This window comes from Hyla sarda, chromosome 10 (assembly GCF_029499605.1).
Source record: "Hyla sarda isolate aHylSar1 chromosome 10, aHylSar1.hap1, whole genome shotgun sequence".
NCBI lineage: Eukaryota > Metazoa > Chordata > Amphibia > Anura > Hylidae > Hyla > Hyla sarda.
The window spans coordinates 32,916,239-32,940,444 of NC_079198.1; the positions used below are offsets into that span (position 1 = coordinate 32,916,239).

The window sequence follows — 24,206 nt, forward strand, 5'->3', positions numbered from 1 at the left end:
GTTCCATTGTTGTACTTGGCTGTAGTACAACTCCTTGTGGTAAGCGCAGTTCACATATAGCGTTACCGATTACACCCTGGTGTTACACTACGGAGCGCATCCGTTTGTGCTTTTTTATTTCTGTTTGAAAATTAGTCTTCATGTATTTTTCTGCCCAATGCAGCCGTTTCTGCTTGTGAGTATTGATTAGTGGTGGCTGAATAGAAGGCTTATGCACAGTTGCAAGACTCTGGAGGATTCTACACCTTGATGTCCGTGGGACTCCAGAGGCACCAGCAGCTTCAAATATCTGTTTGCAGCTATGTAATGGTATTTTAGCAGCTGCTGTTTTGATCCGATGCATGGATCTGGCAGAAATCTTCCTCAATGTGCCTTTATCTGCACAAACCTATCTGTGCTCTGAATCAGCCACAAATCTCTTAATAGTGCGATGATCACGCTTAAAGGGGTACTCCGGTGCTTAGACATCTTATTCCCTATCCAAAGGATAGGGGATAAGATGCCTGATCGCGGGAGTCCTGCTGCTGGGGACCCCGTGATCTTGAACGCGGCACCCCGTTTGTAATCAGTCTGATTACCGGCGACCACACGGCCGGCGGCGTGTGACGTCATGCCTCCGCCACCGTGTGATGTCACGCTCCGCCCCTCAATGCAAGCCTAAGAGAGGGGGCATGACAGCTATCACGCCCCCTCCCGTAGGCTTGCATTGAGGGGCGGAGCGTGACGTCACACACCGTCGGCCGTGTGGTCGCCGGTAATCAGACCCGGAGCGAACGCGCTCCGGGGACTGATTACAAACGGGGTGCCGCGTGCAAGATCACGGGGGCCCCCAGCGGAGGGACTCCTGCGATCAGGCATCTTATCCCCTATGCTTTGGATAGGGGATAAGATGTCTAAGCACCGGAGTACCCCTTTAAGTTTTCGCAAAATATCTAATGTTTTCATACCTCGTCCAAGGCATTGAACTATTTCACTCTTTTCGGCAGCATATAGATTCTTTTTCTTCCCCATATTGCTTGCAGAGCATATTGCTCTGATTAATAATGTGGAACTCCCACCATTAGTAGTTTTTCCCTACTAGTTTTTCCAAGGTGTCCGAGATTGTTTTCAGTGATCAAAAGAGCCCTGAGACACAATGCCATCCATGAGTTAAACTGAAAAACACAATATTTAATCTTTGTGACACTTAAATAGAATATGCATAATAATTTGGAACAGGGTGCAGACTGTCTGTAGATCAAAAGTAAAAAATCATTTAGATGTGTTTCCAATACTTTGAGTTTAAAGGGGTATTCCAGGCAAAAAAAAAATTTTATATATCAACTGGCTCCGGAAAGTTAAACAGATTTGTAAATTACTTCTATTAAAAAATCTTAATCCTTCCAATAGTTATTAGCTTCTGAAGTTTTCTGTCTAACTGCTCAATGATGATGTCACGTCCCAGGAGCTGTGCATGATGGGAGAATATCCCCATAGGAACGGCACAGCTCCCGGGACGTGAGTCATCAGAGAGCAATTAGACAGAAAACAACAACTCAACTTCATAAGCTAATAACTATTGGAAGGATTAAGATTTTTTTATAGAAGTAATTTACAGATCTGTTTAACTTTCCGGAGCCAGTAGCTATATAAAAAAAAAGTTTTGGCCTGGAATACTGTACCCCTTTAACCCTAGGCTATAGCAGAAAACTTTTTACATGGATGCATGTAATAGCCTTCCTGTAGATATGGTAGCTGCAAATACAGTGAAGGAGTTTAAATGGGCACTGTCATTAATCCCTTAAGGACCCGGGGGGTTCCGTTTTTGCATTTTCATTTTTTCCTCCTTACCTTTAAAAAATCATAACTCTTTCAATCTTTCACCTAAAAATCCATATGATGGCTTATTTTTTGCGCCACCAATTCTACTTTGTAATGACGTCAGTAATTTTACCCAAAAATCTACGTCGAAATGGAAAAAAAAATCAATGTGAGACAAAATTGGAAAAAAAGAACGCCATTTTGTAACTTTTGGGGGCTTCCGTTTCTGCACAGTACATTTTTCGGTAAAAATTACACCTTCTTTTTATTCTGTAGGTCCATACGGTTAAAATGATACCCTACTTATGTAGGTTTGATTTTGTCGTACTTCTGGAAAAAATCATAACTACATGCAGGAAAATTAATACGTTTAAAATTGTCATTTCTGACCCCTATAACTTTTTTATTTTTCCGTGTATGGGGCGGTATGAGGGCTCACTTTTTGCAACGTGATCTGAAGTTTTTTAGCAGTACCATTTTTGCATTGATAGGACTTATTGATCGTTTTTTCATGATATAAAAAGTGACCAAAAATGCACTATTTTGGACTTTGGAATTTTTTTGCGTTCACGCCATTGACCGTGCGGTTTAATTAATTATATATTTTAATAATTCAGACATTTCCACACGCAGCGATACCACATATGTTTATTTTTATTTACACAGTTTTTTTTTATGGGAAAAGGGTGATTCAAACTTTTAATAGGGGAGGGGTTAAATGATCTTTATTCACTTTTTTTTTCACTTTTTTTTGCAGTGTTATAGCTCCCATAGGGACCTATAACACTGCACACACTGATCTTTTACATTGATCACTGGTTTCTCATAAGAAACCACTGATCGATGATTCTGCTGCTTGACTGCTCATGCCTGGATCTCAGGCACTGAGCAGTCATTCGGCGATCGGACACCAGGAGGCAAGGTAGGAGATCCTCTAGCTGTCCTGTAAGCTGTTCGGGATGCCGCGATTTCACCGCGGCTATCCCGAACAGCTCCCTGAGCTAACCGGCATGGTTTCACTTTCATTTTAGACGCGGCGTTCAAATTTGAATGCTGCGTCTAAAGGGTTAATAGCGCGCGGCAGCCGGCCACGGGTCCCGGCTGTGGCCCCGCATTATAGAACGGGAGCGGACTCAGGGCGTACAAGTACGCCCTGGGTCCTTAACTGGTTAAGGACCAACACAAGTAAACCTGTACGCCCCTGAAAGACCAGGCCTGTTTTTTTTTAAGTCGGGGATATCTGACTTTATTAGAGAATAACTCTGGTAATGTTTTGCCAATCACGATAATTCTGACTTTGTTTTTTTTTTGTCACAAGTTGTCCTTCATGTACATAGTAAAAGTAAGCCGATATCATTTATAGTTTTTTTTACAATGCAAAAAATCATGAAATTTAAAAAATATATATTTTAACACTAATAGGTTGCAAATATTTATACTTTCTGACCAAATAGTTTATGAAACATATACTTTCAGATGTCTTCTTTATTTTGAAAGCAAGTCTTTTGTTTTTAACTCCTTAACGACGCAGGACATATATTTACGTCCTCCGCCGGCTCCCGCGATATGCCGCGGGGTCATATCTGGTCGATCCTGGTGGCTATCAGCGGCCGGGACCCGCGGCTAATACAGGACATCACCGATCGCGGTGATGCCCTGTATTAACCCTTCAGACGCGGCGATCAAAGCTGACCGCCGCGTCTGAAGTGAAAGTATCCCGGCTGCTCAGTCGGGCTGTTCGGGACCGCCGGGGTGAAATCGCGGCGTCCCGAACAGCTGACAGGACACCGGGAGGGCCCTTAAAAGCCTCCTCGGTGTCCAATCAACGAATGACTGCTCCGTGCCTGAGATCCAGGCAGGAGCAGTCAAGCGCCATTAACACTGATCACAGGCGTGTTAATACACGCCAGTGATCAGCATAGGAGATCAGTGTGTGCAGTGTTATAGGTCTCTGCGAGCTATAACACTGAAAAGAAAAAGTAAAAAAAAAAGTTAATAAAGGTCATTTAACCCCTTTCTCTAATAAAAGTTTGAATCACCCCCCTTTTCCCTTAAAAAAAATAACAGTGTAAATAAAAAAAATTAATAAAAACATATGTGGTATCGCCGCGTGCGTAAATGTTCGAACTATAAAAATATATTATTAATTAAACCGCACGGTCAATGGTGTACGCGCAAAAAAATTCCAAAGTCCAAAAAAGCGTATTTTTGGTCTCTTTTTATACCATTAAAAAATTTATAAAAAGTGATCAAAAAGTCCGATAAACTAGATCGCCTTGAAATTTTAAGGACAAGAGAGAAATCGGCTAAATGGTTTTTTAAGAAATGAAAAACGTCCATGCTGGCCTTTTATTCGAATGAGGAATTGATTTCTTTGATGCAACCATTTACAGATACGACCTGGTATCTTACTAGATCCATATCCGGCTCGTTGGGTAGGCTTCGAGTCCCTGTTTAATGTTGATCTATATTTATTTGTTGGCTTCTGGGTATTCGATGCGGGGGGATCTCACCTACAGTTTCATGATGATCTCCTGAATGGTTTTCGCTGGTTGGCGTTTTGATTATGGCTTAGGATGGGATGGGGGGAGTGATGCGGGTTGCTCGATTGATTTGATAATGCTGTATCGTGATATGTTTTGCTGATATGGTTAATATATCTATACTTCACATTATTTCACAGGGAATGCCCTGTGTACATGTTTATAAAATTTGGAAAATTTTGAATAAAAATATGTTAAAAAAAAAAAAAAAGTCCGATGAAAACAAAAATCATACCGATAAAAACTTCAGATCACGGCGCAAAAAATTAGTCCTCATACCGCCCTGTATGTGGAAAAATAAAAAAGTTATAGGGGTCAGAAGATGACATTTTTAAACGTATACATTTTTCTGCATGTAGTTATGATTTTTTCAAGAAGTACGACAAAATCAAACCTATATAAGTAGGGTATCATTTTAACCGTATGGACCTACAGAATAATGATAAGGTGTCATTTTTACCGAAATATGCACTGCGTAGAAACGGAAGCCCCCAAAATTTACAAAATGGCGTTTTTTCTTCAATTTTGTTGCACAATGATTTTTTTCCGTTTCACCGTGAATTTTTGGGTAAAATGACTAATGTCACTGCAAAGTAGAATTGGTGACGCAAAAAATAAGCCATCATATGGATTTTTAGGTGGAAAATTGAAAGAGTTATGATTTTTAAAAGGTAAGGAGGAAAAACGAAAGTGCAAAAACTGAAAAACCCTGAGTCCTTAAAGGGGTAGTCCAGTGGTGAAAAACTTATCCCCTATCCTAAGGATAGGGGATAAGTTTGAGATCGTGGGGGGTCCGACCGCTGGGGCCCCCTGCGATCTCTCTGTACGGGGCCCCGGCTCTCCGCCCAGATAGCGGGTGTCGACCCCCGCATGAAGCGGCGGCCGACACGCCCCCTCAATACATCTCTATGGCAGAGCCGGAGATTGCCGAAGGCAGCGCTTCGGCTCTGCCATAGAGTTGTATTGAGGGGGGCGTGTCGGCCGCCGCCTCGTGCGGAGGTCGACACGCCCCCTTTCCACGGGCTGTCGGGGCTCCGTACAGGAGATCGCAGGGGGCCCCAGCGGTCGGACCCCCCGCGATCAGCAACTTATCCCCTATCCTTAGGATAGGGGATAAGTTGCCCACCACTGAGTCACCACTGGACTACTCCTTTAAGGGTTAATTAAAAATGTAACTTGAAAATGTGAAAAGTACATGTGCTATGCAAGGTTAGCAGAAATTTGAAGGTGGTAGAACATAGGAACCCCCCCCCCCCCCCCCCCCACAATGACCTCATTCTAAAAATTAGACCCCTCTAGGTATTCACTAAGGGGTACAGTGAGTATTTTAACACCATAGTTTTTTGGCAGGAATTATTACAAAGTCAGTGTTAAAAATTCAAAACTTGCTTTTTTTCACAAATGCATCATATAGAACCCTCACAAGTGACCCCATTTTGGAAACTACACCCCCCTTAAGTATTCACCTAGACCAAAAATGAGTACTGTGATTCCTTTTTGTGTGACTGGAGTGGTTGCAAAGTCAGTGGGAAAATTTTAAGTTTCTTTCTTTCTTTCATTTTTTTTTTTTTTTTTCTGGGACATATTTTTTGTACATTGCATCTGAAAAGTAGAAAATGTGCCCCATATTTTATTACACTGTTCGTCCCATGTTCGGTAATACCCCCGCTTAGGCCATATTTGGTTGCATGGCCACATGGTGGGACCCAAAAGGAGAGGAGCACCATTTGGCTTTCAGGATATCATTATACAAATGATAGGTCGCACTTCACCTTGCAAAGCATTCTCGCTGTCAGAACAATACTGCACCCCCAGAAGTGACTCCATTTTCGAAACTACGCCCCCTACAGTATTCACCTAGGGCAAAAGTAAGTACGTTGAGCCCTTATTGTGTGGCTAGAATTATTTGAAAGTCAGTGGAAAAAAAATTGCAATTAGCTTTTTTTTCCCACAAATTATTTGTGGGACATCATTTTGGTAAATCGCTTTTGAAATGGAGGAAATGCGCCCATATTTTATCACACTGTTCGTCCCGGGCTGGCAGTACCCCTACTTAGGCCATATCTGGTTGCCTGACCGCCTGGTAGGACCAAGAAGGAGAGGAGCCCCCTTTGGCTTTCAGGGCATCATTATATGAATTATAGAACCCACCCCATACCTGCAAAAGGATCAGAGCTGTCATAACAATACCGCACCCCTACAAGTGTATTGGCTGAACCAGGCACCACTCTGATAGGTCCCTGGTCGGCTAGCAGTGACGCGGGGCTGTAACATACTGCTGAAATGGACCAACCATGGCTGTAAGGGTTAAACTGCCGTGACCGAAGTTCCCCGGCAGCCCCCACCCGCCGGGAATTACACACAGCACCCCGCTATCGCACTGCGGGGTGCTGCAGGGAAGACCGAGGGAGCTCCCTCCCTCTGTCAAAACACTTACAGCCCGCGGTCAATTCCGACTGTGGCTGCAAGAGTTAAACTGCCGGGACCGAAGATTACTTCGGTCCCGGCCGTGCAGCAGTGTCCCGGCTGTGTGTTACAGCCGAGTCCCTGCCGCAATCTCGTGGGTGCACTGGGCAGCACCCACGAAAACCATGGACGTGCATACTCATCCTGGTGCGGGAATGTGCGTCCCCCTGCTGGGTAACGCCCCTTCCCAGTCTGTAAATCTGACTAAGACTGGGCAAAAAATACAGAGCAATATCAAGGTAGAAAATTAAAAAGTAATACAATTAAAGGCAGGGGGTGGTTTATCATGACGGGAGCAGTGAACTAGGAGGATTATAAAATTTAACAAAATAACGACAGGTTAAGCATGCATGGGATAGGCATAAGGCCTTCATAGAAGATAGGACCAGGGACTTATTCTGCTGACAAATTCTATGTTTCCATGCCAAAATACGATATGCCTTCTCCTTTGATAAGGCACATCTGATGGAGTTGTCCTAAACTTCTACCATTTTGGGAGGTGGTCAACTTGTGTCTGAAGTTTCAGGGGTGTCCATTCCCCCAAAAACCTGAAGTGGTCGTTCTCTATATGTTTCCCATGTCGCTGTCTAAAAACAAAAAATACTTGTCCAGACACCTACTCCAAGCAGCCTAAACAGTTATTCCTAGGTGCCCCACCTTGGAGGACTGATTTGCATATTCCGCACATGGAGGGCCGGGTGTCGGTTTCTCCCAGCGATGTGGATCAATATGAGGATATCTACAGCCCCTGGTAGGACATTTGTTCCTTCCGAAGTTACTGGATGGTGACGTGATCTGTCTTTGTCTTGAATTTGTGTGGGTATTCGCCTCTTCGCCTACTCTTTTCCTTCGGCCCTTGTAAGGGTGGTTTCACACCACGTACTGTACTTACTTGTACTTACGGTTCCCGTATATGGCTGGGAGGAGGGGGCGGGGCTTAAACACGGTGCTCGCACTGGCTCCGGAAAGTTAAACAGATTTGTAAATTACTTCTATTAAAAAATCTTAATCCTTCCAATAGTTATTAGCTTCTGAAGTTGAGTTGTTGTTTTCTGTCTAACTGCTCTCTGATGACTCACGTTCTGGGAGCTGTGCAGTTCCTATGGGGATATTCTCCCATCATGCACAGCTCCTGGGACGTGACATCATCATTGAGCAGTTAGACTTCAAAACTTCAGAAGCTAATAACTATTGGAAGGATTAAGATTTTTTAATAGAAGTAATTTACAAATCTGTTTAACTTTCCGGAGCCAGTTGATATATGTAAAAAAAAGGTTTTGCCTGGAATACCCCTTTAAGGGAATCTGTCAGCTCTGTATTATATTTAGAGCTGCAGGCATGGGCAGATAAACCAAATGATACTGGGCAAAAACATTTTATCCCCTAGGGGGGGATGCGGGGGGCCTGCTGCTCAGATTCCCCCCCCCCCCCCCCCCCGATCTCCCTGCAGCACCCGAATCTCCAGTTTCGGAAACCGCCGGGTTTCCGGGAGGTGACGTCACGCTACATCCCCTCCATTCATGTCTATAGGAGGGGGCGTAATGGGTGTGGCGTCCCCAGTCCCGGAAACCCGGAGGTTTACGAAACTGGAGATTCAGCACCCGCATAGAATGTTGCTGGGAGATCATGGGGGGCCTCAGCAGCGCCCCCCCCCCCCCACGATCAGACATCTTATCCCCTAGGGTATAAAATGTTTTTGCCCGGAATACCCCTTTAATATACAGGGTTTGACTTCCAGCATTGAGCCTTGCATGTCATTCATGAACGACAGGGAAGGAGAAGGCATGCATACTGCAGCCCCCCACTGCCCCTGTGACTCTTGAGCTTATAAGAAATACTTAATTTTAAAACTTTGCAAAAAGCCATCAGCTAAGAAACAGGTATCAATATATATATATATATATATATATATATATATATATATATATATTTATTTACAAATTTTTATTAGATTCTCAAACTATAATATTAATAGTAAGCCGGGCAAATACCACTACATGTTAGCATGTACATGACATAGGATAACCATAATAGAAAGGACATTTGGGACAAAGGCTCAAACCAGAGCGTGACAAAAAAAAAGGGTAAGCAAAACAGGAACATCCCCTAACCCCCCACCAACAAAGTCCATTAGGGACCCTGAAAGGGCAAAATTCAGATGATGTATCCGAGTGAAGCCAGAAGCCAAGGAAGAAAAATACTGTTAAAGGGGAACTCTGGTGGAAAAAAAAATGTTTTCAAAGCAACTGGTGCCATAAAGATAAACAGATTTGTATATTACTTCTATAAAAAAAAATCCTAACCTTTCTAGTACTTATCAGCTGCTGTATACTACAGATATACTTCAGAGAAATGTGTGAAGTTCTTTCCAGTCTGACAACAGTACTCTCTGAGGGCCTGACACCTCTGTCCATGTCAGGAACTGTCCAGGGCAGGAAAGGTTTTCTATGGGGATTTACTTCTAATCTGGACAGTCCCTGAAACTGACAGAGGTGTCAGGCTGGAAAGAACTTCACAAATTTTTCTGTAGTATACAGCAGCTGATAAGTACTGGAAGGCTTCAGATTTTGAAATAGAAGTCATTTACAAATCTTTTTAACTTTCTGTCACAAAAAACACACTAGGGCTTATTTTCAGGGTAGGGATTATTTATTTACTGTATGTACATTGAACAACATTTAACGATATTTACCCCCCCCCCCCCCCATCATCATCATGTGATGGGTGCAGCTCTGCGCCCCCCCCCCCCCCCAACGTCCCCCGCCACCGGTTTATCAGCCCAGCGCTGCACCCCACATCGGGAGACTAATCGTATGTCACCCGCGAGCACAGCTTCTCTCCCCCCCCTGCCAAATAATTATCACTACTTGTACTTTGTATTCCTGTGCCCGGGCTGCAAATATTAAAAAACTAATTTTAACTCTACCTTCGTCCTCCGTTCCCCCGTTGCTAAGGAACCGGCCTCATGGTCCCTCCGCTGTTCTTGCTGCTTCCTGGGGATGGGAACGTCACAGAGCCTTCAGCCTATCACCGGCCGCAGCGATGTCCCGCCTCGGCCGATGATAGGCTGAGCCCACTGTCATGTAAGAAGCCGGCCGGCTCCTCACATGACAATGCGCTCAGCCTATAATCGGCCGAGGTGGGACATCGCTGCGGCCGGTGATAGGCTGAAGGCTCTGAGACGTCCCAACGGGGGAACGGATGACGAAGGTAAGTTAAAGTTTGTTTTTTAATATTTGCAGCCCGGGCATTGCCTAGGTCAGTGGTCTTCAACCTGCGGACCTCCAGATGTTGCAAAACTACAACTCCCAGCATGCCCGGACAGCCAACGGCTGTCCGGGCATGCTGGGAGTTGTAGTTTTGCAACATCTGGAGGTCCGCAGGTTGAAGACCACCGGCCTAGGTCTTATTTTCGGGGTAGGGCTTATATTGCAGCCCACCCTGATAATCCAGCTAGGGCTTATTTTCGGGGTAGGGTGTATTTTCGGGGAAACAGGGTACAGCCTTCCATACCTTGGACCACCCCTCCAAAATCGGGAGAAATAAAGGCATCCAAAGACGTTTGCGTATGCACCATCAAGAAGGGCATGACCTGACAATAAGGGAGATAGTGTTTGGGGCCTAAACTATATGTCTCAGATAGCTCAGGGAAGTGAGGTATCTCGGTTCACCCTCACACCCTGGGAAATAGAGTTGAATAGCCGATCAATTGTTTTATCTATCTGCTCTCTATCCTTTTCTGCAGATTCCTTTTAACATCTCTTCTTTAGCTGCAACAATGGTAAAAAAATAAATACAGACTACAACAATAAGTAGCTATAAATCTTCTTGTACTCTATTACCATTGCTGCATCACAAAAAGGTCTTAATGCCTTGAAACCTATTATGTGCATGGTTATTTGTACAAATAGTTATTCATCATCCTTCACAGTGAGCTGTACTGACAGGACCGGCACTACAATGGGTCCTGGTGGGTCCATTGGTCCCATGCAGCACTGTAACATGGGTAGCACTTCGCTGCTCCCAATTTTTTTTTTTATTTAGTTCCAGGCTTGAGGCTGATGGCCGATCACTGGAAGGAGCCGTGAGTCTATGTTGCTGTTCTGCTATTTTCAGTGGTGCCAGAGAGCATGGGGACAAAATGTTTTTTTTTACCTATAGCCTTGTTCCTCCAGCCTCTTGACTTATACCCTGTGTCTTTAAGGTTAGGGGAGAGTGCCACAGTCTTAGACTGTCATGTTAGTGCATGGTAAAAGTTGTAGTTTTGCCATAACTAGAAAACCACAAGTGGGAAAATACTGCTCTAGAACATGCAGCTGCTATTGGCGTATGCAGGGATGCCCAGCTGGCAGCCAACATGTTCCATATAAGCGAAGGAAATGAATGTGGCATTCTTGCCATCCCCTGGATAATGAGCAGACGGCTGTACCTGTACCTTGAGGGCTTTGTCCAGTGATAAACAGCAGAGAAGTTACCTTGTTTCTTTCCTTAAGAGGGAACCGTGCTATATATTAGCTTGATAATACACTATTTTCTCACACGGCTTAGGTTATGTCTACATTACGCTTTGCTTTTACATATACAGTGACCCCCCGACCTACGATGGCCCCGACATATGATGAAATCGACATAAGATAGGCCATCCTGTTGAGACCAGAACTCTATAGAAACCTGGTAATTGGTTCTAAAGGCACCAAAATGTCATCCAAAAATAGGAAAAAGTCAGGATTAAAGAAAAATAAGTAGATAACTAATACAGATAAAGCAAGTCCTTACATATAAAAGTAAGAAAGATCTGCTGGGAGCTATAAATCACTGTCTGTGTCAGTGTTTCCCAAGCAGGGAGCCTACAGCTGTTGTAAAACTACAACTCCCAGCATGCCCGGACAGCAAAAGGCTGTCCGGGCATGCTGGGAGTTGTAGTTTTGCAACAGCTGGGGGCACCCTGCTTGGGAAACACTGGTCTATGGAGAGGACAGGAGCTTCTTCGGGGTCCTGTAGAGTACACACAATGTCCTAAAAAATAAATATGGAGCCGTCCTCACCTGGTGTCCAAAGGAGCAGCTAACCCTGGTACAGGTAAAGTGTACAGAACATGTAATACCTCCCTGTACTGTAGGGGGCGCTACCAGACAGGAATTCAGTGCATGCACTTCAGTAATACAGGTGTTTTACCAGTGAATGCCCATTCTGATTGGTCAGTTCTTCCGGCCATTGACACGTTTCACAGATCTGGACTGTCCGTACATTGTATGTTGAGTCTGGTTTCAAGTTACAATGGTCCAGAAAAGACCATTGTATGTTGAAACTATTGTATGTTGAGGCCATTGTAAGTTGAGGGATCACTGTATTAGTTTATTATTTATTCTGGGCACTGAGAGAGATTTATCAAAACCTGTGCAGAGGAAACGTGGACCAGTTGCCCATAGCAACCAATCAGATTGCTTGTTTCATTTTTGAAAAGGCCTCTGAGAAATGAAAGAAGCGATCTGATTGGTTGCTATGGGCAACTGGTCAATGTTTCCTCTGCACAGGTTGTGATAAATCTCCCCAATTGTCTTGAAGAGGTCTGTAGTTATACTGGGGTCTGAATAACTTTAGGGCAGTGGTCTCCAAACTGTGGACCTCCAGCTGTTGTGAAACTAAAACTCCCAGCATGCACTGACAGCCTTTGGCTAGCTAGGCATGCTGGAAGTTATAGTTTTGCAACATTTGGAGGTCCGCTGGTTTAGTGCATCCAATGACTATTTATTCTGGAGTTTTTATTAGCTTAGGGGGTCTGTGTTAGGTTTTAAGTCTAGGTCTGGGGGTCTTAAAGAGGTCATATGCACTATTTGATGTTTAAAGGCTGTAGCCTATATACATGGGACGTAACATTAAAGATTTTACGTCACACTAAGCACACAGCTTCTAGAAAGCAGAATCAGCGTCATGCAGCTCACTGAGCGATATGAGGACACAGCTCAGCCATAACACGGATATTCCAGAATCAAACATGGCCGATACGGGAAGTTGACGTAAACGTCGGCCCACGTGACTCCTTTTCGGTCACGTTTTTTTTTTTTTTTTTACTGCTCTACCAATAGGAACGAAACGTCGACCCACGTGACTCCTTCTTGGTCACATGTTTTTTTTACTGCTCTACCAATAGTAACTAGGCGCTTCCTAATGACGTCACTCTCGCGGCGCGTTTACGCTTGGTTGGTAAGGAAGTGAATAGCTCGTGATAGAGAGCGACAAAGACGCGTTTATACTACAAATGAGAGTTGTGGAATTACGGGGGCCGCGAAGTGCTCATCGCCATCTTATAAGGGAAAGGCCGGGGCTTTTTGACATCGGGTTTTGAAGATGAATATCCTGCCTAAGAAGAGCTGGCATGTGCGCAATAAGGACAACGTTGCGCGGGTGCGGAAAGATGAGGCTCAGGCCGCGGAAGAAGAGCGCCAGCGCAGGAAGAGGGCGGAGCTAGCAGAGCAAGAGGTGGGTGCCGATAGGTGGGTGGCTGTCTGACACCTCTCCTCAAATGTCGAGATCTTAACACTATAGATGAGCGAACTTACAGTAAATTTGATTTGTCACGAACTTCTCGGCTCGGCAGTTGATGACTTTTCCTGCATAAATTAGTTCAGCATTCAGGTGCTCCGGTGGGCTGGAAAAGGTGGATACAGTCTTAGGAGACTCTTTCCTAGGACTGTATCCATCTTTTCCAGCCCACCGGAGCACCTGAAAGCTGTACTAATTTATGCAGGTAAAGACATCAACCGCCGAGCTGAGAAGTTCGTGACGAATCGAATTTACTGTAAGTTCGCTCATCTCTACTTAACACTCTTTAATTTTTTTTTTTTCATTATAGGAGTTAGAACTAGCAGAAACAATTCCCAACCAGTGTGCCTCCAGCTGTTTCAAAACTACAACTCCCAGCATGCTGGGAGTTGTAGTTTTGCAACAGCTAGAGGCACACTAGGTAGGAAAGCCCTGTCTAGCAGAATAGAGTATCATCCTCAGCTACGGCTTCATTCACTGTCAATAAATGGGCAGTCATTACAAAAAAAAAATAATAATAATTTTGACTAGTTGTAGAGACATGTCAAAGAAAAGAGGGGCTAAGCGCGTTCTCTCGTACTATGTTAGACGGACTTACAGTATGAGTCTTTGGTTGTGTTTTTAAAGGGTTACTCCGCTCCCCAGCGTTCGGAACATTGAGTTCCTGAACGCTGTGTGCGGGCTTCTGTGTTCACACCCGCCCCCTCGTAACGTCCCGCCCCCTTAATGCAAGTCTATGGGAGACGGCCATCACGCCCCCTTCCCATAGACTTTCATTGATGGGGCAGGCCGTGACGTCACAGAAGCCTGCACACAGCGCCCAGGAACTGTTAGAGGTGGAATTTTGCGGGCGCTGGGGAGCGGAGTAACCCTTTAAACCACGATGCCTACAGCTGTTGTAAAAGGCATACTGGGAGTTGTAGTTTTTGCAACAGCTGTAGACACCCTGTTTGGGTAACATTGGTCCATAGGTCGCTGGCACAGAGATCTGGGGGAGAGAAGCGCTTTGCTACGCATTTCTCGCCTAGATTGTTCTAGCGATCGGTCAGATGCCGACCAATCAAAAGTTTTGGTATGATTTTTATATATATATATATATATTTTTTTTTTAAGTAATGTGCACTTTATAAGAGCATCATAAGGGTCATTTGTGTATCTTACTAACATATAGAGGGAAATGTTAGGCCCCTCATTTAGTGCCAATTGGAGTCACAATAATAACATGGACAATAGGAAAGATTCATTAAATGGGCACTCGCATTAAAAATAGATTTCGCACTCCTTATGGTAAATAAAAAATCTTTCTAATGTACTTTGTTTAAAAATATGAAGTTTTCTATGTTTTATTCGTGTTTAAAAAAGATAAAAAAAATAAATAAAAATGCCACTAGGTGTCTCCCTACTTGTCTAGAGCACATTTTCCCCCAATCTCTTGCACAGACTTTGGACACCTGCTGGCCTGGCAGAAGTCCAAAAACAGGAAGTGCTGTTTGGAGTGCTGAGGGGTGTGTGGAGCCTTAGCCAATCACAGCTCATCTCACACTGAACTGCTTTGGTGTGTGTGTAGCAGAGTGAGGGAGGAAGTTCTCCCCTGTATGGCTTCATATGATGTCACGCCTGCTAAGGAACGCCCCTTCCCAGTCTGTGAATCAGACTGAGCAGAAAATACAGAACAATCTCAAGGTAAAAAACTAAAAAAAAATAAAGGCAGGGGGTGGTTTATCATGATGGGGGCAGTGAACTGGGAGGATTATAAAATGTAACAAGATCATGACAGTTACTCTTTAATGTATTCACAGTGTCAAAAAAACTAAACAAAACACTTTGCATTTTAGGCTCGTACTGATTTTCTGCGGAAAAAGGCTCGCCTGTCTTTACCAGAGGCATCCGATCGTTCCGCAGTGGAAGTATACCAAGCGTCTGGCCACATCAATTTCTTTGAAGATGTGGAGGAGGGCAAAGGGACCAACCGTGGAAATAAGGAATATGAAGAGGAGAAACGCAAAGAGAAGGTCAGTACTGCTCCTCGAATACACAGTTTGTGTTATGGAAACAAAAGGTTTTCATTTTTAAAGTATTTATTCTAGGAACGTCAAGAAAAAGCTTTGGGGATTCTGACGTATCTGGGACAAAGTTCAGCAGAAGCCCAGACTTGTCGCCCCTGGTACCAAGAGGTTCCTGCCCGCCACCAGAAGGAAAAAGACAAAACGGAGAAAGATAAACCGGGAAAGGATGAAAAGCTGAAACGGATTCTAGATCCTCTGAATGAAATGGAGAAATATCTTCATAAGAAAACGGGGGAGAAAAAGAAGCACTCTGCTAAAAAGGAGCACAAGAAAGTAAAGGAGAAAGGAAACGATAAGAAAGGGTACGTGAGATGCCACAGTGCTTGTAAATGTACATTGTCGGGGGCAGCGTGTTTTTTTACATATACTGTATGTCGGTGTTTTCCAAACTGTGTCTCCAACTTTGGCTGGCCGGGTATGCTGGGAGTTGTAGTTTTGCACCAGCTGGAGACACACTGTTTGGAATGTGCAGTGAGAGGGGTGATTAAAAAGAACCTTCCTTGCTTTTACGCCGCTGCTAGTACCACAGAGCTCCAATCCCCGATTCCAGGTTATGGGACGTAATGTCACACTTCTTCTGCTGATTGGCGGAGCGGGCGTGTGACATCGCTGTGGCTGCTGATTGAAAAGGCGTGTGACATCATGCACTGCAGGAACCAGAGCTCGGGTGCGAGGAAGCTAAGAGAGTGCTGTTCTTTTTAATCATCCCAGCCCTGTACATATATGTGAAAAAAAAAAATAATGATTTGTATAGTTTCCGTCATGTTTTACTAATTTAAAAAAAATTCTGAACTTTTTTATTTTTTTTTTTTATTGCCATTTTTTGACCCCTGTAGCTTTTTTAAATTTTTTTTTTTTTCGCATACCAGGCTGTATGAGGGCTAATTTTTTGCACCATAATCTGTTTTGTATCGGTACCATTTTTGTATTGATCTGGCTTTTTAATCGCTTTTTAACTTTTTTTTTTCTGAGATATTATAAAAATTGCAATTCTGTGGTTTTGTGTTTTTTTTTTAATTTTAATTTTATTTTTACATTTATGCCATTTACCGTATGGGATACATAATGTTATATTTTAATAGTTCGTACAATTACGCACGCAGCGATACTAAATATGTTTATTTTTATTTTGTTTACATGTTTTTATATAGGAAAAGGGGGTGATTTGAACTTTTAACATGGAAGGGGTTAATTTGTCTTTTACACTTTATTAGACATTTAGGAGAAATCATTAGATTCCTCATACAGATCTATAAAGTTCTATTGAACTCCATTGATCTTTGTGCTCTGCGATTCAATGATAGAGCCTTGTCCAGCCAGGCTCTATCAATGACACAGCCACGGGACACCAGGGAAGCAGAGGCAAGCCCTCCGGCTACCTCTATATCCACCCCACTAGCCCACCAGGGAGCATTCACGTGTCCCTTTAGACACCCCAGTCAGCTTTGACAGTGGCGATCTAAAGGGTTAATAGCCAGCGGCGGCGATCGCCGCATGCTGCCTATTAGCGGCGGCCCCCGGCTACTGCAAACAGCCGGGAGCTGCAGAGTACGGAGTGGGCAGGAGTCAGGAACCGCTCCATACAGACTGCTGAGCACCGCCGTGCTCGTCGGGTCCGGCCCTGCTTGCCCGAAGCAGGGCTAAGGGCCGGAAAAATTCACCTGCCCGGTGCCCGGAACTGCATGTCCTGGGCTAAGGGCGATAGGAATTCCACATTCCTGATTACATGCAATTTTCTGATTGCATACACTGTTCAATGCTATGCCAGAGCATAGCATTGATCAATGTTATCGGTGCTCTGCTGCTCCAGCCTGCCATGACTGACTGAAGCATCCGAGCAACGATCGGAGGGCAAGGAGGCAGGTAAGGGCCCTCCCACCATCCTCTCAGCTGATCAATACACTGTGGTTTTACCGCAGTGGTCCTGATCAGCTACGCTAAGCTGCCAGTTTTTTTTTTTTATTTTAGACGCTGCGATCAACTTTGATCGCACAAACTGAAGGGTTAATGCTGGGCATCACCGCGGGTCCCGGTGGGGTCAGCTCCTGAGCCTGCATCATAGAAGGGGATCGGGACAAGGGCGTAGAGGTACATCCTTCATCTTTAAGGTGATAAAAATGAAAAGACGCAATCAAGTTGCTATGGGCAACTGCACCAATCTTCCTCTGCACACGTTTTGATGAATCTCCACTATCTGTTGTACAGTTTGCACTGAAAATGGCTAACAAGCCGTAAATAGTTGTACATGTTTTATAAACAAGTGTCTCTGGATGAATAAACCCCTTGTTTTTTGGATAACATAGTATGACTATCCTGGGACATGCCCATTTGCCAGCACATGTTGAATGTACCCTAAAACAGAGTGTTTTTATTGTTATACCCATCTTCTCTCTGCCAACGGTTTTCATCTATGAATAGTAATAAGTAGACGTAATTGAATGCTCAGGTGTTACATTGCACAGCTGTGAGGAGTAATGGTTGCTGGTTTCATTGTCTTTTACCACATAGTGCACCAAAGCCATCAATTGAACAGCTGAGACAAGAGAGGCTGAAGAGAGAAGCTGCAGAGAGCGCGCGTGCTGAAGCTCTGCTGTCAGGTAAAAAGGATCAGCCTACTGCAGAACAGGAGATGGATGACAGAAAGAGGCGCTACAACACTCAGTTTAACCCTCAGTTGGCACGAAAACCTAAAGTACGAGAAGAACAGTGGCAATAAACAGACAAATGGCAGACAGTCCGAAGACAGCGGCTTCTGCTGAATCAGTTGCTAAATCGTCCTCTGGCAGATAACAAACTCAGTATGAACAGAACTGATTGATGTATTCGCGGTTGGTTACTATGTAAAAAGTCTTAATAATTGGATGAGATCACATGGATGAGGTTTTCCCGTGCCATATTGGCATTTTTATTAAACGTTATGTAAATGAGATATTCTTCACCCAGACAATTATGGCATATCTGCAGGATATGGTTTGTATTTCTGATATGGGGCCCCACACCTTTCTGTAGAACAAGGGTCCCCAAATGCCTATACTACTAGCTGAGGCATCCAGGCAGAATATGAATGGAGAGGTGGCCACACATATTCATGGCTCTCCCTTTGCTAGACTAGCATGTTTGGCTGTTTCTATGACTTTTTGGCTGTAAGAGCATCATGGGAGAGATGTAGTCCATAATCTGCAGTGCTGAAGGTTGCCTATACAGTGACCCCCCCGACCTACGATGGCCCCGACATACGATCATTTCAACATACGATGGCCTCTCAGAGGCCATCGCATGTTGAAGGCAGCATCAACATACGATGCTTTTGTATGTTGGGGCCATTGCATAAACGGCTATCAGGCAGCGCAGACTGCTTCTGCTGCCACCGGATAGCCGTTTACGGTGCACCATGTGGTCCGCTGATGATTACTTACCTGTCCTCAGGGCTCCGACGCGTCCTCTTCGGGATCCCCTGCATCATCGGCGCTCTCCATCGTTGTCATCACGTCGCTGCGCACGCTGTCCCGTCATCCAATGTGTCCCGTGTGTAGCGACGTGATGGCAGCGACGGAGAGCGAGAATGCCGGGGAAGCAGAGGCCTTGCCGGAGCGTCGGGGACACCCCAGGGACGCGGCGACAGCGATAGAACGCAACATCCAGGGCAGCGGTTACAAGTGGTGACAGTCCGGAGCGGCGGGGACAGGTGAGTATAACCTCCAATATCAGTGGTCTTCAACCTGCGGACCTCCAGATGTTGCGAAACTACAACTCCCAGCATGCCCGGACAACAGTTGGCTGGCCGTGCATGCTGGGTGTTGTAGTTTTGCAACATCTGGAGGTCCGCAGGTTGTAGACCACTGTCCTATACTTTACATTGCACGGATCCCTCAACATACGATCGTTCATTTGGAACGGATTACCATCGTTTGTTGAGGGACCACTGTACCTGTTCTATGAGAGACACGCACGGCCACTTCAAAATTCATTGTGCTTTGGCTGAAGCCTGATAAATGTCCAAGGTGGGAATACCCCTTTACATTCTGCTGCTCTCTTGAGAGTACCTGTCGCCACAAAAACTTTTTATATTTTTTAAATTTATTAGAAACAACTAACGTGATTACTTTTAAAAACCGACCACTAGGGGTCTCCCTAAATGTCCTGGCTCATAGAGTTCGGACTCAGGCCGGCCTGGCATGAGTCTGAAATCTCAGTGCAGGTGGGACACTGAAGAGCACAGCGCAGCTCCTTGTCTGTCAATTAGCAAGCGCTGTGCATGCTAAGGCTGGGTTCACAGCACGTTTCGTTAACTACAGTTCCCGTATACGGCTGGGAGGAGGGCTTAATCGCGGCACTCGCACTCAGCCGTATTCGGGAACCATATTTAATGCATGTCTATGAGCCGACCGGAGTGAACCGCAGCCTCCGGTCTGCTTCGTTTTCGGCCGTATGCGGTTTCCCGACCGTAGACAAAAACGCGGTCGACCACGTTTTTGCCTGCGGTCGGGAAACCGCATATGGCCGAAAACGAAGCAGACCGGAGGCTGCGGTTCACTCAGGTCGGCTCATAGACATGCATTAAATACGGTTCCCGAATACGGCTGAGTGCGGGCGCCGCGATTAAGCCCCCCCCTCCTCCCAGCCGTATACGGGAACTGTAGTTAACAAAACGTGGTGTGAACCCAGCCTTACCCGGCAGGCTTCAGCTGACTTCGCACCGGCCGGGTAACACCCACCTGAAAAAGCTCACAAGCAGTGAGCAAGCTTTACAAGAAGATAAATAAAGAAATACTTAATGAAATTGAAAAAGGAAAATTGCGGAGGACACCGAATGAAGAGGGGGAACACACCAGCAACATATAATATACAGTCTTTACATGGTGGCAGGTACTCTTTAAAGGGGTTTTCCAGGATATAAATAAACATCACCATGTCTATCCTCAGGTTGTGTGTGGTATTGCAGCTCAGTAACATTGAAGTGAATGGAGCCAAGTCGTGTAACCACACACAGCCTGAGGACAGATGTGGTGCTGTTTTTAGAATTTGTTCTGTTTTCAAATCCTAGATAAGTCCTTTTAAAATGGGTGAAAGTAGCTATCTTCAGTCCAGACCAGTACCTCACCTTAACTCATGACTGTCCAAATAAACTGGGGACATTTATCAAAGGAAAAGTGGAGCAGTTGACTATAGCAACCAGGCAGATTGCATCTTTTATTTTATAAGGCCCTTTAAGAAAAATGAAAGCAGCAATCTGAGTTGCTATGGGCAACTGCTCCACTTTTCCTCTGTTCAAGGTTTGATAAATCTCTCCCAGTGCGTTTGATGATGGCGTGTCAAGGGCAGGCTTCTCACTGGGTAAATTAGTGGGTATTGCACCATTTCAAAGAGCCTGAAAAAGCAGTGATACAGAACTAATCATCCATTCACTCTGTTGAATATGTCACTGATGGGAGGTCTCTTATTGGGTACAGTTGCATCTATTCACCAGTTCAGCATAGTTAACCGCTTAAGGACGCAAGGCATACGGGTGCTCCCCCGTTCCAGAGTCCGGGTACGGGTTAAACCCCATGTGTCCCGGTTGCTACGTGCAGCCAGGACCCACGGCTAGCGCCGGGCACCGCCGATCAGGCCGATGCCCAGCATTAACCCTTTAGACGCCGCGATCAAAGTTGATCTCTGCGTCTAAACTGAAAGTAAAACTATCCCGGCAGCTCAGCGGAGCTGATCAGGACTATGGCAACAGAACCGCGATGTCCCGATCAGCTTACTGGACGACGTGAGGGTCCTCATCTGCCTCCTTGTCGTCCAATCGACGATCTACTGCTCCATGGTAAAAAAAAAAAAAAAAATGTGAATAAGCTGCCCCCCCCCCCCCCAATAAACTTTTTAATCACCCCCCTTTTCCTATTTTTTAAATAAAATTGTGTAATAAAAAAAAAACAAATGTTACCGTCGCATGTGTAAATGTCCGAACTGTTAAAATATAAGGTTAGCTAAACCGCACGGTCGATGGCGTACACGTAAAAAGTCCAAAATTGTGCATTTTTGGTCACATCATATACCATAAGAATATTAATTAAAAGTGTTCAAAAAGTCCCATCAAAACAAAAATGGTACCAATAAAAACTACAGACCACGGCGCAAAAAATAAAAAAATTTTAAAAAGTTATAGGGGTCAGAAGATGACAATTTTAAACATTCTAATTTTGGTGCATGTAGTTATAATTTTTTTTTTAAGTAGTAAAATAAATAAATGGGTATCCCTGTAACTGTATGGACCTACAGAATAAAGATAAGGTGTCATTTTTACCGAAAAGTGCACTGCGTACAAATGGAAGCACTAAAAAGTTGCAAAATGGTGTTTGTTTTTTTCATTTCACTCTACAATAATTTTTTTGGGTTTTGTCGCAGATTATGTTATAACATAAGTAATGTCATTACAAAGTACAATTGGTGATGCAAAAAACAGGCCCATATATAGGTCTCTAGGTGCAAAATTGAACGCGTTATGATTTTTAGAAAAGAGGAAAAAAACGAAAGTGCAAAAACGAAGATTGTTTTGAGTCCTTAAGGGGAAAATGGGCGGAATCCTTAAGGGGTTAAAGGACAAGTATCATGAACAAAAATGTATCCCCTATGCGAATGGGATAGGGGTGCTGGGGCCCCCTGCGATTTCCTGTTTGGAGCCCTGGTTCTCGCACAGGAGCTCATCACGACCCCCGCCCAAAGCGGGAGCTGCCACGCCCCCTCCATATATCTCTATGGGACAGCCATTTGGCAATCTTCAGCTCTCCCATAGAGCTTTATGGAGGGGGCGTGATGAGCACCTGTGTTAGAGAACTGGGGCTCCCTTCGGATAGGGGATACTTTTTATTTATGATACTATTCCAGTGGAGTACCCCTTTAAAGGACAACATTTTCTTTTAAATCAACTGGTGCCAGAAAGTTAAACAGATTTGTAAATTACTTCTATTAAAAAAATCACAATCCTTCCAGTACTTATCAGCTGCTGTATAATACAGAGGAAGTTCTTTTCTTTTTGAATTTCCTTTCTGTCTGACCACAATGCTCTCTGCTGACACCTCTGTCCATTATAGGAACTGTCCAGAGTAGGAGCAAATCCCCATAGCAAACCTCTCCTGGTCTGGACAGTTCCTGACATGGACAGAGCTGTCGGCAGAGAGCACTGTGGTCAGACAGGAAACTCTGTAGTATACATCAGCTGATAAGTACTGGAAGGATTGTGATTATTTTTTAACAGAAGTAATTTATGAATCTTTTTAACTTTCTGGCATCAGTTGATTTAAAAGAAAATGTTTTCCAGTACCCATTCAAGGTTTTTCTTTCAATAGTATTACAGTCATTCCTTAAAAATGAATGGCCTATTCTCAAGGTAGGCCATTAACCCTTAAAGGACTAGAGCATTTTTTGCACCTCTGACCACTGTCACTTTAAGCATTAATAACCTCTGGGATGCTTTTATTTATGAATTTGATTCCAAGATAGTTTTTTCATGACACATTCTACTTTAACATAATGGTAAATTTTCGTCGATACTTGCATAATTTCTTAGTGAATAATTCCAAAATATCATGAAAAATTTGAAAATGTAGCATTTTTCTAACATTGAAGCTCTCTGCTTGCAATGAAAATAGACATCACAAATAAATTATATACTGATTCACATATACAATATGTCTACTTTATGTTTGCATCATAAAGTTGACATGTTTTTACTTTTGGAAGACATCAGAGGGCTTCAAAGTTCAGAAGCAATTTTCCAATTTTTCACAAAATTTTCAAAATCGGAATTCTTCAGGGACCAGTTCAGCTTTGAAGTGGATTTGAGGGGCCTTCATATTAGAAATAGCCCATAAATGACCCAATTATAAAAACTGCACCCCTCAAAGTATACAAAAAGGAGATTTTTGTACTCACCGTAAAATCTCTTTCTCGTAGCTCTCATTGGGGGACACCGAACTGATGGGGTATATGCTCTTACCACTAGGAGGCGCTGACACTAGGAAAAAAAAGTCGGCTTCTCCCTGGCAGGATATACCCGCCCACTGGGAGAGAGGAAACCAGTTTTGTCACAAAGCAGTAGGAGAAGCCAACAAGAAATACGTCCAAAGAACCCCAGAAAGGAATCCCAGAGAAACAACTCAAGAACCGGAAAGAATAATCCGGAAAAAGGAAGAAGAAATGGGTGGGTCCCCCAATGAGAGCTACGAGAAAGAGATTTTACGGTGAGTACAAAAATCTCCTTTTCTCTGGCGCTCTTCATTGGGAGACACCGAACTGATGGGATGTACCAAAGCAGTCTCCTAGGGTGGGAAAAATACAACCACCGGAAAGAAGGGATTAGTCCCAAGACTGAACCCCAGAGTCCACGGCGTCCGTGGACGAGCCCCCCGGTCGGAGACAGACCAGTGCCAGAAATTGAGCTCCCAGAAGAACGCCTGACCAAGAATAGGGACTAGGACCCCAAGGAAAAGGCCGACCTCTGGGGGGACCAGACGAGAAATTGATATGTCAGGGTCACCTGGAAAACGAACAACCCCAGAGGAGTAAGGAAAAGCAGACGTCCGCGAAAAGACACCGGACGACCACTACCTAAAGGAAAATGAAGAAGAGAAGGAGTGCAGTAGAGAAAAAACCGCCCCGCCTGATGGGCTAGCGGTGGTGTGGGTCGAAACAACACAAGCCCAAAATCGGAACCAGCACCAAGGGTGAACTGAAAAAGCTGCCTGAAAGGAAGGCACGCCACAGCAGCCAAGGACCAGAAGTCATAGATCCAGTGGACCCTAGA

The 24,206-nt window shown here is 44.4% G+C and overlaps 1 protein-coding gene across 1 annotated transcript; it reads left to right on the forward strand.

Moving 5' to 3' along the window:
• Positions 1–12,604: 12,604 nt before the first annotated feature.
• LENG1 (leukocyte receptor cluster member 1) lies at positions 12,605–18,347 on the forward strand. The gene is made up of 4 exons (XM_056542355.1): positions 12,605–13,289; positions 15,188–15,364; positions 15,440–15,720; positions 17,927–18,347. Exons 1-4 carry the CDS (start codon positions 13,158–13,160, stop codon positions 18,132–18,134), a joined length of 798 nt encoding a protein of 265 aa, XP_056398330.1. The 5' UTR covers positions 12,605–13,157; the 3' UTR covers positions 18,135–18,347.
• The last annotated feature ends 5,859 nt before the right edge of the window (positions 18,348–24,206 follow it).